At 40.0% G+C, this 14290-nt stretch overlaps 1 protein-coding gene across 1 annotated transcript in view; it reads left to right on the top strand.

The window, feature by feature from the left end:
* LOC112550770 overlaps positions 1-14290 on the top strand; it is a 74681-nt gene that overhangs the window by 21752 nt on the left and 38639 nt on the right. Inside the window, exons 11-17 of the mRNA XM_025207591.1 lie at positions 512-651; positions 1447-1560; positions 3443-3601; positions 4053-4176; positions 10419-10628; positions 12125-12999; positions 13450-13589. Coding sequence (XP_025063376.1) covers positions 512-651; positions 1447-1560; positions 3443-3601; positions 4053-4176; positions 10419-10628; positions 12125-12999; positions 13450-13589 — 1762 coding nt within the window. The remainder of the gene's footprint in view (positions 1-511; positions 652-1446; positions 1561-3442; positions 3602-4052; positions 4177-10418; positions 10629-12124; positions 13000-13449; positions 13590-14290) is intronic.

The following is a 14290-nucleotide window of genomic DNA, read 5'->3' as shown; positions in this document are numbered from 1 at the left end:
TCTCCAGTTGGTTGGATACCCAGTTGTGTAAATGGGTACCTGCTCATTCAGATGATGGGAGTCAAAGGTGGCTTATTACAGTGTTAGCTACACTATTTCCTTGTTCACCATTACATACAGAAACTGGTATATCTTATTCATACTGGGCCAATGGGCCATGTGAGTTTGAATGGATCTTTTCTGACCTTCATCTCGGTTTGACTCATTTGTCTCCCTATATTTCTAAATATCTTTTCACAGTTCCTCTTTGCTCCTTTTCTTTATTTTTAATGAAACCAATTTTTCAACTTTTTTTTTTCATTTCTATCTACAATCCAAACACTATGAAGTAAAAACTGTAAAGTATAAAAAAAATCATACAGAGTTGTTGGAACTTAAGCCTTACTACATTTCGCGGCTAAAAGTCACACCGATGAATGACAATTTTTAATCCAAGATTATTATTTTTTTGTTACAAGGACCATTTTGGGTTCCTTTTATTTGTACAGCATTGTTTTCCCTGTCTTTACAGCTCCATCACACTAATATATATGAAAAAAGTATTAGCTGGGGAAAAAAGGGGATTGATCCTGCCAGCAACAGATCCCATGCCTACTACCTTGAACGCCTCTGCAATGACTTTCAAAAAATAGTCATCACTCACTTCAGCAGGTCGGTTGCATAGCACTGTCTATAGAGACAAAAAGGGGAAAGAATACATCGTATGGAGAGACGAAAGACATGCTCCCATTGGTCTGAGTTTCATCTGCACTAAGTTACTGAAGAATTCTTTCACATTCAAATTAATCATAAAACAGGCTCGAGAGGAACAAAAGCCTGAAAAAACTGAGCTGACACGTTGCCTAGTTTGCAAGACTGGTATTTACAACAGGGGTTTTGTTTTAATTTTTACATACTAGTGAATGGTCTGATTGAAAACAAGTAAAAGACCATGTGAAAATCAAGCATTTCAACAGAATATGAAAATTTGGAACTAGAAAGTTGCTAGTTTTGCTGTCAGTGATAATTCTATAGTCTCACTCGCTGTCTTTATTTGATGTGTGGTTGTTAAGACAGTGACCAGTACTGCAAACCATACAACTGCATTGGGCTTTGTATTAAATTTAATGCCAGGCACTTTGGTGGTTACAAAGAAATTTTGAGTTGTTGTAAGAAGTACCCTTGAAATGACTAAGATAACTGAAATGAATCTTAATTTTTTTGTGCATGCTCCTACTCTCTTAAAATAATCCAATCATTCATATATGTTTAAGAGCATAGCTTTCACCCTAGATAACCTTCAGATGTTTTTAATACATCATGAAACTATTTTTTTGGCTTTGCTAGTCACTGTTAAGGAAAAAATATTCATTTATCTTTGACAAGCTGTGAGTATGTATTTTTTCCTGGAGTGGGAAAGTAAATCTATTTAACTTAGAGCCTTTTTTTCTGCTTTTCTTTGATTAGGCTGATCAAATCAAAAAAAATTCCAGATGTGTTGGATGCAAGGAGAAGAAAGCAAATACTCCAAATTCACAGGGATGAAGAGATCCTAGAACACATCCAGCATTGCCAGGGACTGTGAGTTCAGCAATGGGCTGCTGCTTCTTTTATACACATCAGCACAAAACAAATGGAACATGGTTTGGTTAAAAGAGGAGTTAGGATAGTTTACCCGACTAAAATTTTACTGAGATTTTTCCTTTCATGTGTCAGGATATCACTGTTTTCTTTCTGGCTTTGTATGCATGTGAAAATCCTGCACAGGACATCTAAATCGGGGCAATAGTTGCTGGGTTTAATTTTTATTTTGTTTTACTTTTTCTAAAGAAACAGTTTGCTGAGAAGATTTTAGAACAAGTGCAGATTTCAATCTCTATTTTCCGGATTGAAATTCCAATTTCAATTTCCATTTTCACCCATCCTCATTTTCTGAATAAGACAATGTACCAGATAATTGCTTGGGTAAAGTGAAAAATAGATGAAGTGAGGTCCCAGGCAGCAGATATCATCTCAGCCTGCACTGAGACTTGTTGCAAAGGTTAAAAAACGGTGTCCAGCTTTGCCTGCCTTTCTCTCAGATTCTAGTAGAAGGGAGTGAAGTTTTTAGGAAGCTTAGGTTAATTGCCCATGATCAACCATTTCTGAGAGAATATAATGGAGTGAAAAGAATTTTATGCTTCAGATGGGTTAGGCCCAAGCTTTCTCTGACATTAAAATGTGCTTTATGATTGTGAAATTTTATGCACACATATTAATTTAGATAAACATTGTCGTCTAGGATCAGCCCAGATTGCTGGTCATTATGTTAGTGTGTATTTTATTCCATGAGAAAGGTGGCAAATATTGCTTCCTGCAAGTCTCATTGTGTTATATGACCTATGAGTCAGACTCCATGCTAAACTCCTTGGTCACAGAAAATCAACATTCTTATAGTTCAGCTATCATAGATACAGTTACCTTGGGAACACAGTTGAGGCTGGTTACTGGTCCCTTTCCAGGTTGTCTGCTTCCAACTAATAAAATACCTGAATCTAGAATATACTGACTCCTAAATAGACTCTATAGAGACTCTAGAATATACTGACTCCAGTTCCCAATCTACAGCAGAGTGCATAGCGTGCATGCATGGCAGATGTCAACAACCCTCTTTAATAAACACAAGTAAATATACTCTCTTTCTGATGGAGAATTAGAGAGTGTCACTAAGCACAATTTCCCTGTCAAATTCCAAGGGACAAAAATGAGTAATGACATTTTTTGGAAATTAAACAAATTAAAAAAAAACAAACCAGCGGTATATTTTGAGCATCCCTTCATCACTGGTTCTCCATGGGGCCAGCTTAATAACATGCTCCCTTAGTCTTCATGAATGGAAAACAGTATGGAGCTTGCAAAAATAATTTGGAACATTGGTCATCTAGTAGAGAAATTAAACACTTACATGTTAAAATGTCTGTTTCATGAATGGAGTGATGATGATGAGGTAGTTTGATTCAGTAGTATTAATTCAGACATAACTTACTGAGAAATTTGATAATCTAATTGAAGAATGGGCAGTTGTCTGAAGTTATGATTGACTAGCCTAGAAAAAAAAACTATAGCTATATTAGATGTGTGGGGAAAATATGAAATAATGGGAAAACAAGGCATACAAAACTGAGGAAAAGATTATTTCATTATCAGTAAGGGTGTGTCTTTAATTTACCACTTTATGTAAAAAAAACAACTTTGGGACGGTGAGAATTTCAATACAGAAAATAGATAAAAGTATGATGAGATTGAACTTCTGTTTCTCACAAAGAAAATGTTTCTTTAAAGTTGGAAAATTTACTGCCTTGACTTTCTTTGCCCCTTCACCTTGGTTTCCTTGTTTTCCAAATTATATGAGGGATTTGTGACACTAGCTTAAATTTTTAACACTGGCTTTTCGTGCTTCCATGTCTACCTCCATTTCATATAGGATTAAATGTGTCATAGGAAGAGAAACTTTTCTCTGTCATGTGAAGAATCAGATTTTATCTTCAAACAGAAAATTAATTGTGTTGCATGGAGAGGCAGGAAGTGGAAAAAGTACTCTCATGGCAAAGGCAGCATCCTTAGCTCCTCATTGGATACCAGGGTAAGGATCACTCAGACTGATGGAAAACAGAAAATGTATATTGTTGATACGAAGGACGTTCTGTCTCTTCCCTTGGCTCGCTAGAACAAGTAGCAGGTATCAGGCTCTTTGTATATGAAGCTTGGCTTAAGAATTCACTGTTGGGGTCCATATTAATGTAAAAGAAATTCCTTTCATAACATATCCAGGGGTTTTGAAAATTAAAATATTGGTGTGAGACATGTTTTTGCCATTTAACCTGTTTAAATAGATGTGGATTTGAGGTTATATGAGTTTAATGAATGAGCAAATGACAGATCCATTCAACTGTTGCTGGGTGAGAGCAACATAAAATCAGGCAGCCTAAGGGCTTTGGTGGAGAGACCTTAATGATATTGTCATTATGCCAAACAACCTGCTTAAGATCAAGAAGTAAGCTTTTGTGGAAAAACAGCATTTCTTTCTTTCACAGGGACCTCAGAGTCATAATCCGATTTATTGGTGTTACTGGTGAAAGCAGAAATGTCCGATTGGTTCTCTTAAGCCTTTGCTACCAAATTGCTGACATTTACCAGATCTCCATAAACTTATCAGAGGTAACAAAAGTAAATCTCAGTTTTGCTTCGGTGGTGCACTGATCAATGTTCTTTTTGTAAGATTACAAATCATATGGTGATTCTGCTACTAAGATAACCAATTCATTCAGGACACAGCATGGTTATGATTTAATATATTGTAGTACAGGGGTGGCCAACCTGCAGCATGAATGCCACAAGTGGCAAAGGCAGCCTCTGTGTGTAGCATACAGCAGACTGGGGAGGAGGCAGGAAGCATATGGGCAGATAGGGCAGGGAGCAGAAAGCAGATCAGTGAATCGGGCAGAGAAAGGGGATCAGAGTGGCACTCGGGTGGGTGTGGGGCTAATTTGCGGCACACCTACCAAAAAGGTTGGCCCCCACTGCTATAGTCTGTAATACCATTATTGTGGGAGGCCTAAATTTTGTATACAACTATAAAGCACACTTAATTTTCACAATCCTCTTTTTAAATTGATAATCCTGTGTAGACACGTATAGTCCCATATACATATAAAGCACAACTAATTTAAACATATCATTTCATTTTTCCACTGCAGATATCTTTTATCTTTGATTGCCAGTATCTAGTTACCTTTATTCCCTCAGCCTTTGAAAATATACCAGCCTGGTCACAACAATGTATTTTCCTATTGTTTCTTTAAACCTGTAACAAGATGCAAGCAGGAAAGGGTATGGGGCAAGGTCTCTACTGGTAGCCATCAAGAAGTAGTGTGGCAGATCCTTATGTGTTGGTGTGGCAGCGCCAAAGATGTGGTTTACATCGGGACCTATACTATCCATCTGGTGCGGGGCCCCTCCCCTCAACTCACCTGCCACGACTTGGTGTTACTGAATGAAAGGGAGGGGTTCAGTGGAGATCTTCTTCCTGGGGGACCCTGGGGACGGTAGTAGTCATGGTCTTGACGTGATGTTCCGCAGGGCTCCACCTCCCCTACACCCCGTCCACTTGCCAACTGAATGGGTGACGCCTGCGTAGTTCAGCCATGCCCCGTCGACCCCTCTCATAAGGGGGACCAGCATTAGCGTGGGTTCTGGTGGGCTAGCCCTGTTATCACTACAGCTAGCATCTCTGCCTCGGATGCTGACAGGCTAGGCTTCTGTCGGCTGGCATCCTCCTTGCTGCCTCTGGGCGGGACGCCTCTAAAGCTCTTTATCAAGTAGACCGCTGGAAAGGGGGGCGGGGTGGAGAGGTGGTGGAACTGCCTCCTCCCTCCCAGCCTTCTACAGGGCCTCAGCTTCCCCTGGCTCTGGATGCTGGCACTGAGCCGGCTGCAGTGCTCCTGCCCACCACAGGAGCCTCAACACACTGGGCGTGCTCCACACCGGTGTGCTCCCTCTCCACTCCCCAGCTGGGTTCCGGTGGGGCTTTTAGTCTTCCCATGGTGGCTGCTCCAGCTGCTGCAATTGGCTCCGCTGTTCCCTGCCCGGGGAACAGCTGATTAAACAGCTGGCGTAATGCTGCCTCGCACAGCCACGGCTCCTCCTCCAGGTCCGGCTGAGCCCCCGAAGGTAAGTTTCCCGGTGGAGGGGCTGCTTGTGCGGCTTGGGGCCCACAGGGACTGCCCCCTCCCCTTTGGGAGCCTGTGGGGGCATCTTGCCGCCACAGTTGGAAACTGTCATAGCTGCATCCATTGAATGGCAGTTTACATGCGCTGAGAATCCTGTTAATGTCAGGGATAATGCTGTTTATGCTTGTAACATATTTTATTCAGCGTTAAAAGAAAGTAACTCAGATTTTTTTTTACGATGGGCATATGGCAAAAACTCTGATCATATTAGTGAAAATGATGAGGAATCACACTTACGGAACGAAGAAAACTTTCTGAATCCTATAAAAATGCATTGACCAGAAACATCAAATTTCAAGTCTCCAAGTACATGTCAAGAATGAAAATGCTTTCTAAAGAGGATGTTTTCTTAAAAGAAATATAGCTCAACCAGTTCATTATATTGTATGTTAATGTCAAGAGAGCTATCTCACAAGCCCGGTCTCCACACCAAGCCACCCCCTTGTTAATGAGCAAACTGCCTGTCTCTTTCATTTGCCATGCCTTGCTGTTCAATTGTTCATTTATTAATAGGTGGGAGGCTGCCCTTTGCAGGCCCAGCAGTACCATGGGCCCTACATACACACTCCGAACTCCCTTTACACATGTCCTATGCCTCGCAGATAACACACTCATTGACCTTTTTCTTGGCCTCCAACCTGGTGCCACACACTGAGCCTTTATCTTCCTCAGCCCAGCACCAGTTTTCATCAGCCTTGTACCAGCCCTCCATCCTGGTGGCACACACCGGGTCTCATCCATGGCCTAGCACCTGGCCCTCAGTTTTCATCAGTCAGGTACTGGACTTCCACACTGGTGGCACACATCAGGCCTCGACTTCCTCAGCCTAGCTTCAGGGCCCCAGTTTTCCTCAGCCATGGCCAATACTGTCCTGCACCTCCTTTCTCCAGGGGTTCCCAACTGCCACTTATTTGCAGGGCCTCTCAACTATGCCCCTCTCACATCGCTCCTTTTTCCAAGACCCCACAACTGCCACTCTTGTGCAGCCCTTCAGGTGCCCCTCTGCACCCTACTCTGCACCTCTGCCTCCACAATGAGGCACATACTGTGCTTGGCCCACCACACTGCCCTGCTCCTAGGGCATGGGGTCAAACACCTCGATAGGCTCAGGTGCCCTTCTCAGCATATCTGGCCCACTACACTGCCCTGCTTCTAGGGCATGTTAACATACCCACCTATGGTGGGGGCAGGAGTTTAAGTACCCCAACCTACCTTACACCGGGGAGGTCCTCAGTCCTGGTATTTGAGTGGCCCTGCCCCACCACAGGCTGGACCACCAGGCCTCCCTATCCTGGCAAGGTACAGTTTCAGGTCATGTCCAGGACCAGTGAGGCCTCCTCCTTCCCCATAGCCTCACCCTTACCTCCAAGGTGTTCCTGGAGCAGGGATTCAGCCAGATGTTGCCTCCACAGCTGCTACCACAAACTGCTCTCCTGTGCCCTTATAACTAAGCTCTGAAAATGGCCACCATCACCAACCAGCCCCCTTGCTCCAGCCCATAAAGTGACGTCGCACTGAACCTGCTCCGTCACAGTGGATCAACACCAACTGGTGTAAATAGAGATAGGCTTGGATGATTAGTTCTGATCTGATTATTTGTCACTGAATTTTGAAGACATTACAGATTAGGTCTACCTCTACTTTTAAAAGCAACTGCATCTAAGTTTAAAACTAAAAATTGATTGTAATTAAAATTACTACATGATGGGACTGTCTCAGATTTTGTATTTTTTTTAAAAGCACACGTGCTAGAACCTGTTATTTTCTGCGGCATTCTGCTGTTTCATGACCAGCAGATGCAGCGGAAATTAACTACAGTACTAATGGAGGACAATCCCGAAAGCTTATCAAATGCAGAATTTCAGTGTTTTAACTTCAGTCAGAATTGGGCAGGCAAGGGACTTTCTGATCTCTATAGATCTCATTATTGTACTTAGGGGGAGCATCTCCATGTTCATTAATGTGCCATTATTACTTCGCATTAAGTTATTACCTGTTATTACCTTTCAGTTAGCACTTGTTATTAGTCTACTGTACATTAATTTAGCACCTTTTGTTAAGTCACAGCAATAGTGCTTTAAATGGTGAAAAAAGCAACTTCTGGTTTGGTCAGGGAGGCCTCTGAACAGTCCTACACTTTCCAGGCTAGGAGACAAGGGGTACTTCACAGCCTCCTGGGGCTTCTCCACTGGTCAGAAATTTGACCAGTGTACAAAAGTTATTTAAAGCACTATAGGCTACTAAAGTGCTGTAAAATATAGGATTTCAAATTTAATATCTCATCTAACAAGGGGTAATTTTAAGTGCTGTACCCATTTTTAAAGTGCTGCAGAGTCATGCCCCTTTGTTAAGTCACAGTAATAAATCACTTTAAATGACAAAAAAGCAACTTCTGTACACACCCTGGGTGCATCTACAGAGACACTAAATGTGAAGTAGACTAATTCTATTGTACATTAGCATGTCATGGCAAAAACCATGCTAATGCGCAGTAGAATAAGTCTACTGCACATTAGCGTCACTAAAAAACTGCACCGGTGCTACTGTGCAGTAGTGTTGGTTACTGCACATTAAGTTAGTACCTGTAATAAGTGACCAGTGGAGAAGCCCCAAGAGGCTGTGGAGCGCTCCCTGCCTCCTAGTCTGAAAAGTGCAGGGAGGCTCAGAGGCCCCTCTGATCAAACACTGCACTTCTGTCATGTTTAAGAACTCTGTCACCTTATAGTGCTATAAAAAGTGCTCTAAATTATAGCACCGTGAAACATGCATGGAGCACTTCTGTATACCCCCTTAGCAGCTAATTTGTGTTCAGATAGCTTACAGGATTTGGTCAAACGTGTAATTTAGCGTAATAATGCCAACACAGATTGATAAGGTAATTTCATACTTGGTTATAAGTATGGAAGGCAAAAACAGTATTTAGCAAATAGGAAAAGACAATGTGGATAAGAAAAGAGTCCTATAAAATTCATTGACTTTTTAAAAGATATCCCAAGTCCTTTTTATTTCGGGGGTGGGGGGATGGTTACTGATCATTCTGCATATCTTAAAGTTAGTATTGGAGCCAGGTAAAAATATACATATACCCTTCTTTGAACTTAGATCTGCTGATCTGTTTTTTGGGGTTTTTTATGGAAAACTTTTGGGTACAACAATGATGAGAATCAGAGAAAACTCTAAAGTTAGATACAGGTTTCCTTCATTTTATATGAGTTATGTATGTGCAAATTCATTCTTATGCGATGACCCTTTATATACCAAAAATTTGTTATATGCAAGGTAAATTCACTCTTATGAGACCAGTGTGGTGGAAGCCCACAGTCAGCTGCTTTGTGCACTGCATTGTAGGAATGATACACAGCAAAATATAGTCTCCAGTGTGGATCTGTGTTCCTCGTTCGTTGTCTGCGACAGTTTTCTGTAGTTGCCATCCCCATTATAGTAACACTTGCCACCACCCTGTGCTTGTGTGTACTGTCTGCTGTTGGTGAGTACCAAAATTGTCTTGTAAAAGTGGTAGAAATGGGTCTGGGGGTCAGTACAGTCAAGGTCTTGCAACATATCCCTATTTGTTACATTGTAAAGTGGGTTCCCTTTATGCAAATTTGAGTTATATGCTGTTTTCCAGAAACGCATGTACAGCGTAAGTGAGGGAAACCTGTATCCTGTGTCAATGGCAGGCACTGACCAATTGCAGCTAGTGAGATGCTTTACTCCTACTCAGTGAAGCAGAAGAATGCCAATATGCACTCAACCAGCTGCTGTTAGCAATTTGTACTGGCAATCCATTCTTCTGCTGAGGTTACAATTGGAAGTATATCTGTTCCCCCTCATTACAACAGGGTGGATGGATTTAGCTGACACTATTTTATATTTAGTTCTAACGCTGAGGCATATAACTATTGTTTAAGCAATTTAAAGAAACTCTGCTGCAACCAAGAATGTTATTGATGTGCTTGTGACATTCAGTTGATTCCAAAATGGAAAACAGTAATAGCTTAATTTGCAAATAGCAACAAAAAAAATCACATTTGTCCTCCCTAAGTATTTTCAGTACTCAGAATTCATATGGCTGCTACTTCCAGCACTTACTTAAAGTCGCAGCATAATTCAGTGCAAGCTTCAGGGCAAAAGAAAATCTAGAGCTTCCAATTAAATTTAAAGCAAAACCAAGACTTGATAGTCCATAAAATATAGCATACTTAAAGTGATAAAAAATTGGTACAGCATGCCACTACATTCTCATTGATTTGACTCTTCCTTCTTTATGGTTACAAAGCAGCCCGTTCAAGCCAGCCTCATGTATAGGGATACTGTTGATGCACAGAGTAACATTCTGTTCAAATCCTGCTTACCTTACTTACACATGTATTCCACTGACATCTTAACAGATATCTGAATCTCTTGGGTCCTAGCACTGTGGTAGCACAGTATTTGTATGCCAGACAAACTGAGGACTTTGTCCTCTTCCACATCTTTTATATCTTTCCCAGTCAGGTCTCAGTACTTCCTACAAGAGCCAGATTTCTTCAGTGATCTCATTGTTACTGAAGAACCAGCCCGTCTCAGACAAAAGTGGTCACAGAGACATCTGGGTTAGGCATAAAACGCACCAAGTACAATAAGACAAGTATTTTCACATGGCTAAAAATATCCTCTTTTTCAAATAAGGATTTTGAAGCATTGGTTCAGGAGTTTGCCTCATTGCTGGAATTTGCTACAAAGGATAAAGCACTTCTGATAAGTCTGGATGGTTTAGATGAGCTGTCTGAGGAATATGGAGCTGACTTATCCTGGATACCCACAAAACTACCTGAAAATGTATATTTTATGGTTTCTACATCCACAGAATCAAACTGCTCATGCTTAAAAGCATTGAAGGTAAAATATTGTTTGTCTATTAAGGAACATAATGTATGTTGACATTTAATATCTAGTTTCACTCTTTATTATTCATGTTTGAGTATTTTATTTATTAAGGGAATAATGAAATGTGGTTAGAATAATTTAGGACACATATAACCAAATATACACAATTCAGAAAGAGTAAAAAATGTACATACTAACCCTCCAGAATGCAACCAAAAGCATTTCTGTCCATAATCACCTCCCCACTAAATAAATAAATCCCCTAAGATATATCCCCTTTGATTTATTTTAAACATTGTGCTTGAAAATTAAGACTGCCATCTACCCATGTGACTAATCTTTATTCAAGTGTTAGTCCATTGGTAACAGTGGAATCGTGCTTGTGAGCAAAGTCTCACAGAATCAAGTTCTTAACCTGTAAAGATCTAAATTTACAATGACCTGACCGTCTTCAGCTCCTATTGATTTGTATCCTGTTGCTGCAGTTGGAACTGTACAGATGGATCTTCTGTCCGTGGAGGTTGGTTAGGCCACAGAGGTCTGCTAGCACAGATCTGACTGCAGGAAAAGAGTAGTATAACAGGTGAAACCCAGAACTCTAGTCTAGTCTGTTGTTCTATAATTTTTAAGTCCATGTATGTTTGATATTTGGTTAGTGAACTCAGTTGTTAAACAGGTAATTTATGACAGATACAAAACAATCCTGCCATGTATTTTCATAGCTTGAAGCTTTGGACTATATTAGGAATACATGTGATTTAAAAAAATATTACAATGCCATGTTAATTTTACTATTATACTCTTAGAACGTGTTCAGGATGGTACAGTGAACAAATCCTAGCAAGAAATAGAGTAAATATATATTACATCTATTGCATGCCATGTCAATACCTCAGTGCATATGCTGTGAATCAGGTTTGTCTTTGGTGTTCTGGTTTGACTCACAGTGGGTGCATCTACATGAGGTGCTTACTGCACATTAGCCTAATAACTGTGCAGTAGAGTGTCATGGCAAAAACTGTGCTAATAACCTACTGTGCAGTGTTATTAGGCTAATGCACATCATTAAATAACCATGTGCAGGAAAAGAGTAGTTTAATTATGGTGGGGTAGGCATTTTGTCTGAAAAACAAGTTTTAACATAACTACTTTTATAAAAATAAAAGCCTTCTTTGAGCATATCATGATTTTCCCTGATTTACTGAACACAAAATGTGACATGACAAATACCAGGAGTCTTATTAGAAATGCATCGCAGGATATTTTCAATGAATCTAGAAATATCAAAATATTACATGCTTACTTGAAATTTATTTTGGCGCTGAATTCTCCTCCTTTACCAGTTCAGTGGGGATGTGAGTATGTCAATTTAGGCAAGATTGTGCCTATTGTGAGAAGGTAGGGAAGCACTTAATTGTTTAAGGCAGTTTTTGGAGAAGACAGACACAACTACAGAAAACACACACACAATCCTTTTGTTTTCATTTAAAATTATTTTGTTTTTGCAGGAAATTGGAGTAGAACAGAATATTCTACAAATACCTTCTCTTACATTTACAGAAATAAATCATCTTATCACTTGCTGGTTGAAAAGAGATTGTCGAATACTCTCAACTTACCAGCAGCAACTCTTAATAGAGGCTTGTGTAGCCTGCCCACTACCACTCTATATGTTTTGTGCCTATAAAGAATCATTCTTGTGGACATCATTTAGCCTAGAGACAAAGGTATATCTTCCTCCAGATCTATCTAAAATGTACTCATGGTTAATGGAAAAAATGGAAAAAAACCATGGAGAGCAAGTCATCAAAAGAACGGCAGCCTACATCACTCTGTCAAAAAATGGTATAGCGCTGGAAGAACTGCTTGATCTCTTGTCCCTGGATGAAACAGTAATGCAGGAAATAACAAAATATCAGAAGGTCTCCGTTTTAGCATTCCCCCAAGTGTTATGGATGAAAATTCAGAAAGATTTTGGAGAACATCTGGTAGAACAAAGGAGTGAAAACACCTATGTTTTCAGCTGGGCTCATTCATTTCTGAAGCATATCTGTATGGAGCGATACCTGAAAACATGTGATTTGCAGCTGTCTTTGCATGCTGCTTTTGCAGATTACTACCTGGGACACAAGGCTCCCAAAATAAATGGTGAAATGACCACTTTCCAACCTCTGGCCTGGGTTTTGAAGAAGGAATCCAAAGTCAGTTATGTTTTCAACCTTCGCAAGCTTGTTGGAACTTCATATCACCTGATCAAATCTAATAATATTCCCATGTTAATAACAGAATGCTTGTTTAACTATGAGTTTCTTTTACATAAAGCATGTGCTTTATCAGTGATCAGCATAGAAGAGGATTTAAAAGCAGCTGCTAGTGTTGAGAGGTGAGTTTACAATAGAACCTAAGAAGTACAATAATAATAGTAATAGATCTGGAAATTAAATGAGGCCTGAGCCTCCCTTCTTTATTCCCATGCACTACTCCAGCATTGTATGTATTGCCTCTGAACAGCAGTGTAGTATTTTATCATGGTCTATCCTCTTTCACTAACAATTATTTTATATATAAATGTCACTATCTACTACATCTACTAATTAGGTCCTCAGGATTTGAAATTCTGGTAACGTATTCTTATGCCCCATTCTCCTCTTGGGGCCAAGGTCTCCAACCAAAGCACATCTGCCATCTACTTTGGTCATCAAATGTCTCAGTTTAAAAAACCTAATAAAACTCTGTTTAGATGAAAAAATACTAAACTCACCTGTGTCTTTCTGAGTTTCCATGTAAAAACAATACATTGATAGAGCATTTGTTTTTTTTATTCATCCCACAGGACATTACTTGACTTGAATCTGTTAAGTGAAACTCTCAAGTTATCCAAGAAAGTTTTACTAAAGGACCCATATCAGCTGGCTTCACAGCTTATAGGTCGTCTGCATCAAATTGTAGCTGCAGATAAACCAGTAGCACCAGGTACCTACCACTTTTATTTATTTATTTTATTTATTTTTAATAAATTCAACTTCATGACCATGGCATTTGTACTTAGCATTCTCTGGCTCTGGATTTTAAAATGTTTTAATAAATAGTTGTGTTTTAAAAAGGAACTTAAACTATTAAAGGTTTGTTATTTTTGCCTTTATGAATGAGAAGTAACTTTGAGTGAGACAATAAGAACATTGTTAAATGATTGGATCTAGCATATAGTAATAAACAATGTTCCCAATATTTATCTTCCATGTCCACATATCTGGAGCAGTTGGGGGGGGGGGGCGGTGAAAACAGTATCATTATTATAAAAGAACCTGTGAACTACTGGTTATTGGAAGATGTTAAGAAATTCAATATAATGACAGACTTGGTCTTCTTCCATATTTTCTTGCATATAATCTGCACGTTCCCCCTTTCCCCCCCAGAAAAAAACAGTTGGGGAAAATGGGGTGCACATTATATGCAAGGAAAAGGGATACCCATGGTTCTGCAAATTTGGTGGGGTGGGTAGGGAAGGATGACTGTGACAGTATTAATCACTGTGGCTCTGCATTCCTGGACAGGAGGACTAATGAAACATGGAGGCACCCAGCCTCTGGGAGGTTTTAAGGTATTTAGGGAGGGCCTGTTGGGAAGTATGAGACTAAATCCACATCCCTAGCTGTCAGCACTGGTAGAGTCAG

This window comes from Alligator sinensis, unplaced genomic scaffold, assembly GCF_000455745.1.
Source record: "Alligator sinensis unplaced genomic scaffold, ASM45574v1 scaffold354_1, whole genome shotgun sequence".
In the NCBI taxonomy this organism is placed as follows: Eukaryota; Metazoa; Chordata; order Crocodylia; family Alligatoridae; genus Alligator; species Alligator sinensis.
Note: the sequence above shows the minus strand (reverse complement) of the source record. Positions and strands in the feature narration are given on the sequence as shown.